A 15,428-nucleotide genomic window follows, 5' to 3' on the forward strand; every position below is an offset into this window, starting at 1 on the left:
TTATAAATAAGAAATTTCTCCGGTTTTTATATATAAAAAACCTCTAAAATATAATTTTAAATAAATATAATAAATCATAAACAACTTATTAATTAATTTTCAAAAATTTGAGGCTGAGTTAACATTTTACATAATTAATCATTGACGGAAATTATTAATAGAGCGATAGAAGAACAAAAATAATAATTTGTAATTTTTAAAGGACTAATTTTATAAATAAAATCTTTTAAAAGAAAATTTAAAATAATTTTTTTTGAATAATTTAATTTTAACCCTTATAACAAGTTCATAATGATATTGAAACCAAAATAATAAAATATCTTCTTCTAAATGCATTATTAGGCATAATGCCTTTTGTTTTGATAAAAAAAAAAAAAGAAACTATTTCTGTTGCAATTTCATGCACAATATATCATCTTTTCTTTTTGCAACTCTTTAGGCCTTTTTTTTTTTCTTTTCCTACTAAGTAATAAGTATAATATTTAATTTCTTTCTTACTTATGTAATCAAACTTCATGGATCAAACTTACGTTTAGTTTTAGCAGAGAAAGAGTACGTACTCCGTACTCAAAGAGAATGAGAGAAGGAGAAAGCGGGGACGAGCGGTTGAGGGTGAAACACGGTGAGGAAGATGGCCATGCCATCGGAAGAGATAAGGGGGAGAGCGTGGGTGGGTGTGCATCCGGTGTTAAGGAGGGTTCTTCTCGAGAGGGGTTAGGAAAGCCAACCAAGGTCTCTTTTAGAGATAAAGTTATTGGTGCAGAAAAGTCTAAGGCCTTTGCATTAGTAGGGTCTTTATCTGGGGATGGTATCGCGACGGTGACAGGTAAGCAGGGTGATTCTCGTCCACCAAGTGTCAGTTTTACCAAGGAGGCAAAGAGCTGTCTAGCTGAACCTTATAAAGAAGCCATCGTGATCAAGGTGCTGGATAAGTATTATGGCTACACGGCTCTCATGCATAAGCTCCGGATAGTATGGCGCATCAAAGGAGGGTTTGATTTGTTGGATGTGGGATTTGGATATTTTTTGGTTAAATTTGATATTGCTGGGGATCGTGAGAAAGTCATTCTTGGTGGCCCGTGGTTGATAGACGGTCACTATGTTGCAGTAAAGCCATGGGATGTGGATTTTAGGCCATGCGAAAAATCCTTTGGATCAACGCTGGTATGGATTCGAGTCTCGGGACTTCCAATTTGGTGCTACCAGGAACAAGCAATGCTGCGAATTGCTTCTGCAATTGGGATTCCGGTGAAAGTAGATTTGGCTACTAAGCTTGCAGAAAGAGGAAAATATGCCCGAGCTTGTGTTCAAATTAATCTTGAGTTGCCTGTAATTAAACATATTATAGTGGAGGGTGTGACTTATGAAGTGGAGTACGAGAGTTTACAGTTGATTTGTGCTACTTGTGCACGGTATGGGCATGATAAATCGTTGTGCATGGAGAAGGAGTCCTTGGAAGGAAACATAAATTCCTTTGGTGATGGAAAAAATAATGAAGCCCCAACACTAGTGCCACACAACAATCATGAGATTCAAAAAGAGGCTGAATCAGAAGCTCGTGATTTGGGTGAGAAATTAGGAGTTGTTAAAGGGAAGGATGTGGTTACGGAATCATTGGCTCCTCACGTGCCTGATGGTCTTGTTAATGAGGCATGCATGGATGATGGAGAGGGCTGGCAACAAGTGCTGCATAAGAAAAAATTTACAATGGGCCAGTCATCAGGTTTGAAGGACCAAGATGGAAAGCAGCACAAGTTTGGTTCGAGAAGGGTTCCAAGGCCCAATTTGCATGGTGATGGAGGCAAATCAACTGGCATTAGGATGGGGAAGCAAGAAAAACATGAAATTGCGCCATCTCCATCGCGCAGAACTCCTGCACGTCGTGGAATTTCTTTACGGAAGCGTCCTCGGCCTTCCTCCTTGCAGAACTCGCCAGTTGATAAAAATGGTGGCACAACGGAGGAAACCTTAGTAGATGGAAGCATGGCAAGTGCAGTGTCAGGGGGTCCAAAGGTGGCAATTATTGAGGATCAGAGTGTGCCAGTACCGCAGGACAAACCACCTATTGAGGTTGGTGATTCTGTTTAGAGTTTATGTTCTTATTTATTCTGTCCCTATTATTTATGGATAGTTTAAATATGATTGTTTGGAATATTAGGGGTGCTTCTAATAAGTTAGCCCGGGTGCATTGTAAGGAACTTGTTAGGAAATTTAGACCTGTTTTCTTTATTGTGGTTGAAACTCACTCCCCTTTTCAGCATTTAAAATTATTTTGGGAAAGGTTGGGGTATCACTCTGTTGGTATAGTAGAGGCAAAGGGGCATAAGGGAGGTATTTGGTTTCTATCCTCTATGAAGGGTGTTTGTTGTAAGTTCATTGATGCTTTTGATCAGGGTGTTACTGTTGAGGTTCACTTTGATAATTTAATTTGGAGGTGTAGTGGTATTTATGGCAGTTCTCAATTTAATAAAAGGGTTCTCCTTTGGGATTATCTTGTTGCACAATCCATGGTTTTTCAAGGACCTTGGATTGTTCTTGGTGATTTTAATGAAGTCAAATTTTCTCATGAATCTAAGGGCTGTCAATTTTCTCATCAAAGAGCAGACATGTTTGCTACTTCATTAGGGGATAGTGGTTTGTTTGATCTGAAGACTATCGGGAGGCAGTTTTCTTGGTACAGGAGGGTGAAAAATTATGTTGACGTGGCAAAAAAGCTTGATCGAGTATGTATAAATAGTAGTTGGTTATCTATCTTTCCAGAGGCTTATGCAGAAGTTTTAAATAGGCTTCAGTCTGATCATTGCCCTATTCTGGTGCGTTGTAAAGGTCGTCCTCAGCCTAAAGGGAATCGACCTTTCCGATTTGTTGCTGCTTGGGCTACTCATCCTGGGTATAAAGATATTGTGAACCAGTCATGGTGGTCTGATAATAGAGGAATTCATGGCAAGCTTTCAGAAGTACAGAAGAATTCACTAGAGTTTAACTCGAAGGTATTTGGTAACATTTTTGTTAAGAAATGTGATTTAGAGCAGCAGATTAATTATTTACAAAAGCGTTTGGAAGTGGTGGATAGTATTTATTTGCGTCAGAAAGAGCAACAGTTGCTTGATGATTATAATAATACTCTAGTGCAAGAAGAGCTCCTATGGTTCCAAAAGTCCAGAGAGCAGTGGGTAAGGTTCGGCGATAGGAATACAAGATTCTTTCATATTCAAACTCTTGCGCGAAGGAAGCATAATAAGATTCATGGCCTTTTTCTCAAGGATGGAGTGTGGGAAACTGATCCAGAGGTTCTGAGTCAAGAAGCAGAGTCTTTCTATAAAAGCTTATTCTGTCATTTGGATGATGTTGATTTGGGTTGCCTTGGTGATGTGCCTCTTCCTTCTCTGAATGAGGAAGCTTGCAATAATCTTACAGCACCAGTTACTATGGAGGAAGTTAAAACAGCTGTTTTTCACATGAACTCTTTTAAAGCTCCAGGTCCGGATGGGTTTCAAGCTTTCTTCTTCAAAGAATATTGGGAGATCATTGGTTTTGATGTTTGGAAGATGGTTAAGCAGGCATTCTCCGGTGTTACTCTTGATCCGAGAATGTTGGAGACTTTACTGGTTCTCATTCCAAAGGTTGAATTACCGGTATCTATGAAAGATTTCAGGCCGATTAGTCTCTGCAATGTAGTTTACAAGATCATCACGAAGGTCCTTGTTAATAGGCTTCGTCCTCATCTTGCGGAGATTGTTGGCCCGCTTCAAGGAGGATTTATTCCGGGATGAGGAACTCCTGACAACATCATTATTGCTCAAGAAGTCCTCCACTTTATGAAGAAGACTAAATCAAAGAAAGGCACACTGGCCTTTAAGATTGATCTGGAGAAAGCTTATGACAGAGTTGACTGGAGGTTTTTAGCTCATACCCTTAAGAGCTTTGGTTTTCCTATTCCTACACTTAATTTGATTATGAATTGTGTCACTGCTTCTTCCTTATCTATTCTTTGGAATGGGAGTCGTCTGAATGGCTTTACTCCTAGCCGAGGTCTTAGACAAGGAGATCCTATGTCACCCTATCTTTTTGTGTTGTGTATGGAGCGACTGGCATGCTTTATTAGTCATCAGGTTGATTTGGGCTTGTGGGAGCCGGTTGCTATTTCTAGAGGGGGACCAAGAATATCCCATTTAATGTTTGCGGATGACTTGCTTCTATTCTGTAAAGCTACAAAGAGACAAGTGCAAAATGTGATGTTGGTTTTAGAGAGTTTTTGCAAAGCATCTGGGATGAAGATTAATGTGGAGAAGTCTAAAGCGCTTTGCTCCAAGAATGTCTCTGCAACAAGGAAAGAGGTTTTCACTGGGGTATCCTCTATCAGATTTGTCCAGGATTTGGGCAAGTATCTTGGAGTTACCCTTAGCCATTCTAAGGTGACTCGTTCAGCTTTCAATGGTGTCCTGGATAAGATTCGGAGTAGGCTAGCAAGCTGGAAAGGGAGTTTACTCAATCGGGCTGGTAGACTCTGCTTGGTTAATTCTGTTGCCGCTGCTATTCCCACGTACCAGATGCAGGTCTCTATTTTTCCCAAAGGAATCATTAGTAAATTGGAGTCTATGATGAGGAATTTTCTTTGGAAAGGACAAGTTGATGGAAGAGGATTGAATCTTGTTAGTTGGAAGGTACTGGTTACTCCAAAAAAATATGGAGGTTTGGGGATTAGAGATCCTTATTGTGTAAATATTGCTCTTCTTGGGAAGCTAGTTTGGACTTTTTTCCAGCAGCCAAACAAGCTATGGGTCCAATTATTGGATGCCAAATACCGATCATCTCTATATGACTGTTTTAGTTATCCTAAGAACAAGGACTCTCCCATTTGGAGGTGTCTTTGCAAGGCTTTGAAAGTGTTGAAGGATGGGTTTGCTTGGTGTATTGGAGATTTGAACCAGAATTTTTGGTTTTCTAGCTGGAGGAGAGAAGGACGGTTATCTAATGAGATGGATTATGTCCACATTTCTGATTCGAATCTCCGGATACAGGATATTTGGTCGGTTGGTAGGTGGCATTTGGATACTCTTTATTCTCCTTTATCTCAAAATCTGAAAGATAATATTCTCTCTTACAATCCAGATGAACAAGCAGGTCCGGAAGTGGGTTGGTATTGGAGTGGGTCTGCTGCCAAAGTCTATGACTCACGCAATGGTTACTTGTGGTTGTGTAAGCAGCTGTTTGGTTGGGAGGAGAGGGAGAATTGGCTTTGGCTTTGGCGTCAGCTTGTTCCGGAAAAGCATAAATTTTTGGCTTGGTTGTGTCTTAAGGAGGCTCTTCCTACTGCAATTTTTCGCTTTAGAAGAGGGATGTCGTCATCGGATAGGTGTCCAAGATGTCTTTCTAGCCAGGAATCGGTTATACATTGTATTCGGGATTGTCCAAAAGCTCAGCTTGTCTGGCAAAGGTTGGATATTCCTTGTCATCCTTTGGATTTGAAGAACTGGTTCTTGTATCATAGCAGAGAGCACCCGTTCAAGTTCTTTTCGGGACTTTGGTGGATATGGCGAGCAAGGAATAACGACATCTTTAATCCCCATGAAACTTGGCCTCCGGAAAAAGTCATTTGTTTGGCATTAACTTCAGAAAAGGAGCTTAGAAATATTTTTGAATTACAACGTATGTCCCTTCCCTCTACTCTAAATGGTTTTTGGAATCCCCCATCCATTGGTACTTTTAAGATTAATTGTGATGCTAGTTATTTTGGTTCGGGTGATAGTGTTGGTTTTGCTTGTGTTATTAGAGATTGTAATGGGAGCTGGCAAAGGGGGTGTTTGGGAATGATTGAGAGTAATAGTATTCTTCAAGGAGAATTGTTTGCTATTTGGAGAGGATATCTCTTAGCTTGGGATGTGGGTCAACGAGATGTTATTTGTGAGACAGATTGTGTGGAAGCATTTAATCTTGTTACTCAAGATGGTTTTGGGTTTATTGATCCACTGGTGCTCAAAATAAGAGATATCATGCATTGGAATTGGCGTGTTGACTTTCGTTTGATTATGAGAGATGCAAACACGGTGGCAGATACTATGGCAAAGATGGCGATGAAGTTACAACTTTCGCATGTGGAGCTTCTTTCACCTTGGGAGGAGTTTAAGAGTAGTCTTAAACGAGACTGTCCCTCTATTTAAGCAGTTCCTTGTTTTGTTTTTTTTTTTGTTTTTCTTTGTTTAATTTATTTCAGTCACCAAAAAAAAAAAACTTACGTTTAGTTTTTTTAAGTGCTATTTTTTGTTTAGCTATTTTTTTTTTCTAAAAACAAATATGATTCTACTATTCAACACAAATTTATCTAAACTTAAAAATTATAATTTTTGTGTTCACTTTTTTATATTAGATTAAATTTTATTTTTTATCTACTAATTTTATTTTTTATTATTCATATGATTAATTTTGTTACTTTTTTTATAATATTTTTTTCTAATGCTCTCTCATACATATTATTGTTTTTTTTATAGAATTTTTATTATTTTTTATTTATATGAAATTTTTACCTGTAATTTTTTTGTATGAAATATTTTTTTTGTATTATAATTCTATTAATTCTATTAGAGTACTAAAGAGTACTGAGAATACTAAACAAAATAGTATTAAAATTCATTTAAATATCTAAAATAAAATTATAAGATAATATAAAGTAATTATTTAAATTTATATCCTTTTCAGTAGTAATAATTAAACAAAAAAATTAACCATAAATAATAATAATAAAAAAAATTATGGCCTACTAAAAAAGAGTATTAAGAATATTAAAAATATACTATATAAAAAATATATTAGAAAAAAGTATAAAAAATAAACATGTATAACAAAATAACATTATAGTTTAATGTCATATTTTTTTAGTAATTATCTATCTATTTTAACTAATATTATCTGAATAATATTTATTTTATCAAAATCAATTTTAGTATAAAATTGCCAAACATAAATCATATTAACACAAATTTACTTATACCTAAAATCAATTCTATAAAATTACTTGTATTAAAATTACTTTTATTCAAACTCCAATTCGACAAACTACAATCTAAACACGCACATAATATTATGTAATTAGAATTGGAGTCGCTACTTCAGCTCAGAACTGGGGTTACTGAAGAAAGAGAAATTGCAAAAACCCCACCAACATATTTACTTGTTTATTTATTAATAAATAATAATTATTAATTACCCGTACTCTTGCTTGTTTTTTTTTTTTTAATTATTGGTGTTGTCCACAAATATTATCTATTAAAGATATATATTAAGATTATAAAAAAATAATTTTTAAAATATTAGTTTTGTATTTATTAAAAAAAATATTTAAAATATTTTATTAATAATAATTTTATTATATGTCTTTAAAGTATATATTAATTAAATCTTATATTCAATACATTTTATTAATATTAATTAACTTTTTATTGATTATGTTAATTTTTTTATATTATCAGAATATAGAATATAAGTTTTAAAATTTAGTTTTTAATATTTAAAAAGATAAAATACTTAAATAAATCAACCTCGTGTTAAAATTACGTAAATCACTCAAAATAAAAAACTTACATAAATGTCTCAAAGCATCTAATTATATAAATCAAATTAAGCAAATTCTAGTTTCATACTATAGTAATAAATCAAATTGGATAATTTCGATTTGCATAAGAATATTGTGTTAATTATATAAATCGAATCGGATATAGTCAATTTATATGAAGTAACAATAAAACAAGGCTAACTAATTCGATTTACTATTAGATTTGTAAATCAAAAGCGGCAATTTTGATTTATATAATAACTTGTAATGGCTCCAATGGCTCCACCAATAATGCTAATACAACATTGTGAATATATATAATTTTTATTTAAGGAGTGTTACACATACAAGTTATATAAATTGGGACAAATCCAACAAAAAGTATGCTCACCTATACGAATGTGTTAACACTCGTGCTACTCAACGCAGGGACGAATGTATGTATATGAGTGGGGGGGGGGGAATCGTCCCGGCTACGATTTGAAATTTTTTTAAGTAGTATATAATAATAATATTTATTTGCCCTCACTAAATTATTAAATTTGACCCTATAATAAGTTTTTACTCAACTTTTGGTACTTCATAGTCAATTTAAAAGTTTCATATTAGATGTCATTAGAATGATCAATTCTCAATTTAAATGAAATTTGTGCTTTTTCTTAGAAATTAATTTGAAAGAGTGTTATTTATCTTTTTTTATATTAGTTTTAATTTTTTTCTATAACTACATTAATTGAAAAAACTTTTTCAATTATGAATTGACTTCTAATTGTATAAGAAGTAAATTTCTAAATAAGTATTTACTTATATATATGTAAAAGAAATACTACACATCCAAGTCTTGTTATGAGTTAAATCTAACCAAGTTAAACAATAAAACTTAAAATAATATTAGTCATAACTGATTTTTGTTGTCTTAGACAAATTTGATTGGACTTGGTTAACAAAAAAATATGAATATGTAGCATTATCCTATATAAAAAGACAGATATTTATAAGGGTAAAATATATTTTTTGTCCCTGAAATTTGGCAAAAGTTTTAAAAATACCCCTAAGTTTTATTTTGTTTCAATTTTGTCCCAAAAGTTTTCGATTTGCATCAAATATATCCTCGGAGGCTAAATTTTCAAAAAATTTAAGATCAATATAACAATAATGCATGAAAATTATACTTGATTTGCTTGTGTTGATGAGTTGTTCTTATGAAATTGTTGTTGAATCGATCTTAAATTTTCTAAAAAATTAGCCGTTCAAGGGTATATTTGATGCAAATCGAAAACTTATGGGACAAAATTGAAACAAAATAAAACTTAGGGATATTTTTAAAACTTTTGTTAAACTTTAAGGACAAAAAATATACTTTACCCTATTTATAAATGATTATTTTAGTGTTTTAATTTATAAAATTAGATATTATAAAAACTAATCATGTTATATTTACATCGAAAATAACTACCTGTGTATATATATTGAAATAAAAAATACACATTAAAAATAAATTAAATAATACATATATTTATATACAAATACATAATGATTATTAAATAATTTGATAACTAATTTTTATGTACACATAATATTTTTATTATAAAAATTATTATATATATATATTTTGCCCCCACTAATAAAATTTTCTGGATTCGTCACTGACTCAACGGTTTCCATAGCGCACTTCGCGTTCCTCCTTTTCCTTCTCCTCTTCCTTCTTCTTTGCCTTTCTCCTCATTCTTCTTCTTCATGTGTTTCATCTTTATTGTCGTTTTTTATTGTTGTTATTGTTGCTGCATCTTTTTCTTCCTCCTCTTTCTATTGATTTTGTAACATTATGTATTTTTTTTTCCTTCTTTTGCTACAAGAAATACCGTTAAAATAGTTGAAAATCGACAGCGCAACATGTCGCTTTTAAGTTTGTCGATTTTTCAAAAATCTAATAAAATCGATGGCGTGTCATACGGTCGATAAATTTTAAATAAAATTGACAATCTTTTCGTCGATAATATGAGGTTAAGATTTTTCCATATTTAGTAAAAGCGACACACTTGCCGTTGATAATATTAAATAAAATTGACAAATCAACTGTTAATTTTGGATTTATTAAAATGGATAAAGAAACTGTCGATAATATGAAAAATACTGACAAGTTTTCTGTCTATTTTTTGTTTTCTTTTGTCTATTTTGAATTTAAAAAGAGACAATATCGTCGTCAATTTTAATAGGTATATTTTTTTATCATTTGAAAATAATAGATAATTAAATATTAAATAATGAGACAAATAAACTCTTAAATACAAAAATAAAATTTATAATAAACATTAGATAATGAATTTATATACTTATCAAAATAATAATAAATAATTCTCTAACTTAAAGATTTAAGACAAAATAACTAAACTCCACTAATACAAAATATTCAAAACAAAGTAAATATGTTGCAAGCAAGGAGCTTGATATTGAACATAGGGAGCTGATTTGTTGGTCCCAACTATCTTTAAGACTAACGTTAGTCCTTTAGTCTAATTTTTAATTTAAACTGTTAGATCATTTTAATATTATATCTAATGGTGTAGATTAAATATAAATTTATATATTTAATTTTATTAAATACTCCCTAATATTTAATATTTTTACAAATAAACCTTTTCATCTTTCTCTTATTATTTTTTTTACAGATGGGTCTCTTCTTCTTCTTATTCACCATTGCAATGAACCCCTTCTTCACCACTGCAATGAACCCCGACACTAACAGCAACTACCAGGGTCTAGATTTGTCTTCCTCTTATTATTTGTTTTGTAGATGGGGTCTCTTTCTCTTCTGATTTTCTTCCTCTTCTTCTTATTCACCATTGCAATGAACCCTTCTTCACCACTGCAATGAACCCCGGCACTAACAGCAACTACCAAGGTCTGGATCGAGACTACCCACGAACGCATGCAAGTGTCAGATCCTGGATCGACATTATTCCGCACCCCTGCTCACCCCGCCACTAAAATTTGTGATGTTCTTCTCGTCTGTATGGTCATCGACGTCGTGTGGTATTTTTCGAGGAGGAGGTATTTTTCATCGAAGCTGCCTCACATACATACACAGAGACCCAAAAAAGAAGAAGCATGAAAAAAAAAAGGAATAAAATGTTTGCCGAAGAGAATGGCCTCGAAGGAGACCCACGACTTCCAACCATTTGTCAAGCATCAGAGTCGTTCCTTACTTCCCCAAATAAGGTTTTCATTTTTTCTTTTTCTTTTTTTCTTACAACGTTTTTATTTTTATATTTTTTAGAATAACATAAAAAAATATTTTATTGTAATTTCTTTAATTTTTTAACCTTATTCATCAACATATCTATAGCTGTGGCTGTTTGGGTTCATAAGATGCTTAGAAATCTGAAATTGATGGTGTGCCGCACAAAAGATCAATGAAAAGACATGCATGAGACCAACTATAAGCTAATAGAATAAATCTAGCCATGGAACAAAAAAGGTCAGTAAATAATCTTGCATTTTTCTTAATGTTGTTGAAACTTATGGTTGAGAAGGACATAATTGAACTTTGTTAATTGGAGGGAGTGAGTGAAGGATTGTTGATGAATTTTTTTAATAGCTAATTGGTGTTAAAAATACATTCATGAAAATACTCATATCTCTTTAAAAAGAATTACTTAATGATAATAATTGAACTTATTTAACAGGGTAAATATGTATGATGTCAATTTTTACTCAATTTAATGTCAAGTATGGCATATATTATCCTATTTTATGCATCGAATAGCTTGTATTCACTCATAGATATTGTTTGTATGCTTACGGAGAAAATGATTGTGAAACTAATGAAAAAAATCAAGCAAATAGAATTCTAGGAAGACTATTTATAGCTCAAAATATGTTCATACCACATAGAAAATAATGTTAGTACTATGGTTAGGACAACAATAAAAAAAAGTGATTTTATTAGAATTGGTTTTACTAGAATTGAGTGAGAAAATTTCTTTTAAAAATTTGAATGCCTCTAGAGATAGTTGTGATAAATATAACATGTGCTTGTATAATAAGGAAACTGTTAGAGTTCTTTCTAAAGAGTTCATTAATGAGAAGAATCAAATCTCCTTATTTATGAGTGAAGGGTGTTTTCTTATATGGTAACTGGGTTGATTTTAATAGTTAATTCATGTCTTCATAAAAAGTCCTAGAAATATCCCTGATTGTTTTAAAATTTAGCTTATAAAAAATATAGAGTTGGTTTAAACTTAAGAAATGGTTCAAATATGATGAAGATAACATATATTAGCTCAAATAAGTAATACACATGCATATATACATTAAGTTAAGTTATGAGCCAACCGATTAAATAAGTATTTATTCAAATTCCACTTACTAATATATGGATCCAATTTCTTAAACTATTAATGAGTTTAGATCAAAGGAGCTTACGGAGGCAGTTCCATTAAATTAAACTTATGAGTTAGCTAAACTTATTAGAATAAATATGTTAAAGTAGTTTTATATTTTATAGTAGAGTAAAATATTTTTTACATATGTGAGTTAAATTTATACTTGAGATTAAAGTAGAAAAAAGAAGTTAAAATATTCATAAATTTAGTGTGTTGTGTTGAATTTATACTTGAGATTAAAGTTAAAATTTTTTTTATATATGTGATGCCTTGGTGTGAGATGGAGCAATTTATGCCAAGTGATAAGAATAAAACACACAATTCTCTACTTGCAAGAATCAAAGGAGCAACAATATCCACTCACAACAAGTATTAACACCAGCACAATAATACCCAATAGCAGCGAAAAAATCACATAAACCATAAATTAGAGACAAGCTAACACACCAAGATTTTTAACGTGGAAAACCTCCTCAATGAGAGAAGTAAAAACCACGAGTCACCAAGACCAGGAAATAGCTTCACTATGATGAAAAATAGGGTACAAGAGAGTCACAAATTACTGCATAAAACGTGCATACAACAAGCCAAACAACCCAAGCTTCAAAGCTTACAAAACAAGAGCAAGAAGATGAAAATATCACAAAAATAGAGCTACTGTGCGTGGCTAATATCTCTAGCTACAGATATCGAATTGAAGATCCGAACGGTAAAATTAAAGAACCAGATGTGTAGAACATATTGTCTAAATTTGAGCTTGATCCAACGGTTAACGAATCTGCAGTGACCAATTTACAGAGACAGCTTTGTGTTTGTGCGAAAATAACTTTCTCTCTTCTCTTCTCTCGAGTGTTTGGTGTTCTCTTGCAAAATGACCTCCCTCACATCCAACCCTAACTCACCTTAGCCACTTCAACTATTCATGGGTTTGGATACTAGCATTTGGGCTTTTTCTCCACATAGGAAGGGAGCCCAAAAACCCAACAAATCTCCCCCTCACGACTATGTGGAGGTAACCGCCAATTCGGCGATTAAGCAACAAACTTTAAACTTCCATCTTGGTAATGCCTTGGTCATCATATCAGAACCATTCTCATCAGTATGAACCTTTTCAAGTTCCAACAACTCAGCATCTAAAACATCACGTATCCAATGATACCTCACATCAATATGTTTGGATCGAGAATAAAAAGTAGAATTTTTACCAAGATGTATATATAGCACTTTGACTATCACAAAACAACACATACCTCTCTTGAGTAGACCCGAGTTCCTTCAAGAATTTATTCATCCAAAGTATCTCCTTGCAAACTTCGGTAATGGCAATAAACTCGGCCTCAGTAGTAGACAAAACAACACATTTTTGTAATCTTGATTGCCAAGACACAGCTCCACCCGCAAAGTTGATCAAGAAGCTTGAAATGGATCTTCTAGAGTCAATATCTCCTGCCATGTTTGAATCAGTGTAACCAACTAGAATAGGCTTATCACTTCCATAACACAACTTCATGTTAGAAATACCACGAAGATATCTCATTATCCATTTTACAGCATTCCAATGCTCTCTTCCTGGGTTTGAAACAAAACGGCTAACACAACCAACAGCATGAGCTATATCCGGTCTTGTGCACACCATAGCATATATTAAACTACCCGCGGCTGATGCATATGGAACTTTTTTCATGTCTTTCTTCTCTTCATCACTTGATGGACTTTGCTTGCAACTCAATTTGAAGTGTGTAGCAAGAGGAGTACTAACAACCTTTGCTTTCTCCATTTGAAACATATGCAACATTGTCTCTATGTATTTCTCCTGTAACAACCAAAGTTTCTTCTCCTTTCTATCACGCTCGATTCTTATGCCAAGAATCTCCTTTACTGGCGCAAGGTCCTTCATTGCAAATGACATTGCAAGTTGCTTCTTCAACATATCAATCCTAGAAGCATTCTGACCAACAATAAGCATGCTATCAACATATATCAAAAGGATAATAAAATCATTACTAGCAAACTGTTTAACAAATACACAATGATCAGAAGTAGTCTTCTTGTAGCCTTGTTCTGCCATAACAGACTCGAACTTCTTGTACCATTGTCTTGGAGCTTGATTCAAGCCATACAAGCTCTTCTTCAGTTTGTAAACATGATCTTCTTTGCCTTTTACCATGAAACCTTTAGGTTGTTCCATGTAAATTTCATCATTAAGATCGCCATGAAGAAAAGCATTTTTGACATCCATCTGCCTATCTCTAAATCAAGACTTGTAGCCAAACTCAAAACAGTCCTAATAGAAGATCTTCTCACAACCAGTGAAAAAATTTCATTATAGTCAACTCCCTTTTTCTGCTTGTAGCCCTTGACCACCAATCTAGCCTTGTACCTTGGACACTGAGAATTTTCTTCATGCTTCAACCTATAAACCCACCTATTTTGCAAAGCTTTCTTCCCTTTTGGCAACTTCACAAGCTCAAATGTTTGATTATCATACAAGGATTTCATTTCAACTTGCATTGCATCAAACCATTTTTTATTGTCGTCACCTTCCGTAGCTTCCGCATAACATTCAGGTTCTCCCCCATCAGTCAAGGTCACATATCCATCAGTAAATGTTACATACTCACTAGAAGGATACCTCGTTGAAGGTCGTCGCTCTCTAGTAGACCTCCTAGGATGGAAACATGGTGGATCTTCAGGTAGCTCAGGTTGATTATCAGCATCATCATCAACTGGAGCATCAATTGGATCTCCCATCTCCTGGTCATTAGGAACCAAAGGCTCATTTTGCTGCATATGCTCCTGATCTTGGTTATCTATGTGTTCTGACGAAGGAGGCGGCTGAACTGGATCTACATCAGTCAAGTCACTACTCTCTTGTGATTGACTCTTCTCTACCTTATCAATATCTTCAATGGTCTGGTCTTCAACAAACTCTACATCACGGCTTCTTACAAGCTTCTTCTTAACTGGATCATAAAGCCTGTAACAAAACTCATCTTGACCATATCCAATAAAAATGCACTGCCTTGTCTTCACATCCAACTTGGACCTCTCATCCTTTAGAACATGAACAAATGCTTTGCATCCAAAGACTCTCAAGTGACCATACGAGACATCTTTGCCCGACCAAACATGATCCAGAACATCATTATCCAAAACAATTGTAGGACTCAGATTAATCACATGAGCCGCTGTAAGTAGCGCTTCACCCCAAAAGACTTTAGGTAGCTTAGCTTCAGTAAGCATACACCTAACTCTTTCAATCAGTGTTCTATTCATCCTTTCTGCCAAACCATTCAACTGAGGTGTTTTATGAGGTATCTTTTCATGCCTAATGCCTTGCTGCTTGCAATACACATCAAATGGTCCACAACACTTACCACCATTATCAGTGCGAATACATTTAAGCTTTTTACCTGTTTGCCTCTCAATTAAAGCTTGGAATTGTTTGAACTTTTCCAAAGCTTGGTTCTTTGGTTTCAAAGCATAAGTCCAAA

At 33.7% G+C, this 15,428-nt stretch overlaps 1 protein-coding gene across 1 annotated transcript; it reads left to right on the forward strand.

Annotated features, from left to right (window-relative positions):
• The first annotated feature begins 576 nt into the window (after window positions 1-576).
• On the forward strand, window positions 577-2,244 carry LOC148581600 (uncharacterized). The gene has a single exon (XM_088492274.1). It carries the CDS (start codon window positions 577-579, stop codon window positions 2,086-2,088), a length of 1,512 nt encoding a protein of 503 aa, XP_088348400.1. The 3' UTR covers window positions 2,089-2,244.
• The last annotated feature ends 13,184 nt before the right edge of the window (window positions 2,245-15,428 follow it).

Source organism: Arachis ipaensis, chromosome B10 (assembly GCF_059453495.1).
Source record: "Arachis ipaensis isolate K30076 ecotype BB chromosome B10, ASM5945349v1, whole genome shotgun sequence".
NCBI lineage: Eukaryota > Viridiplantae > Streptophyta > Magnoliopsida > Fabales > Fabaceae > Arachis > Arachis ipaensis.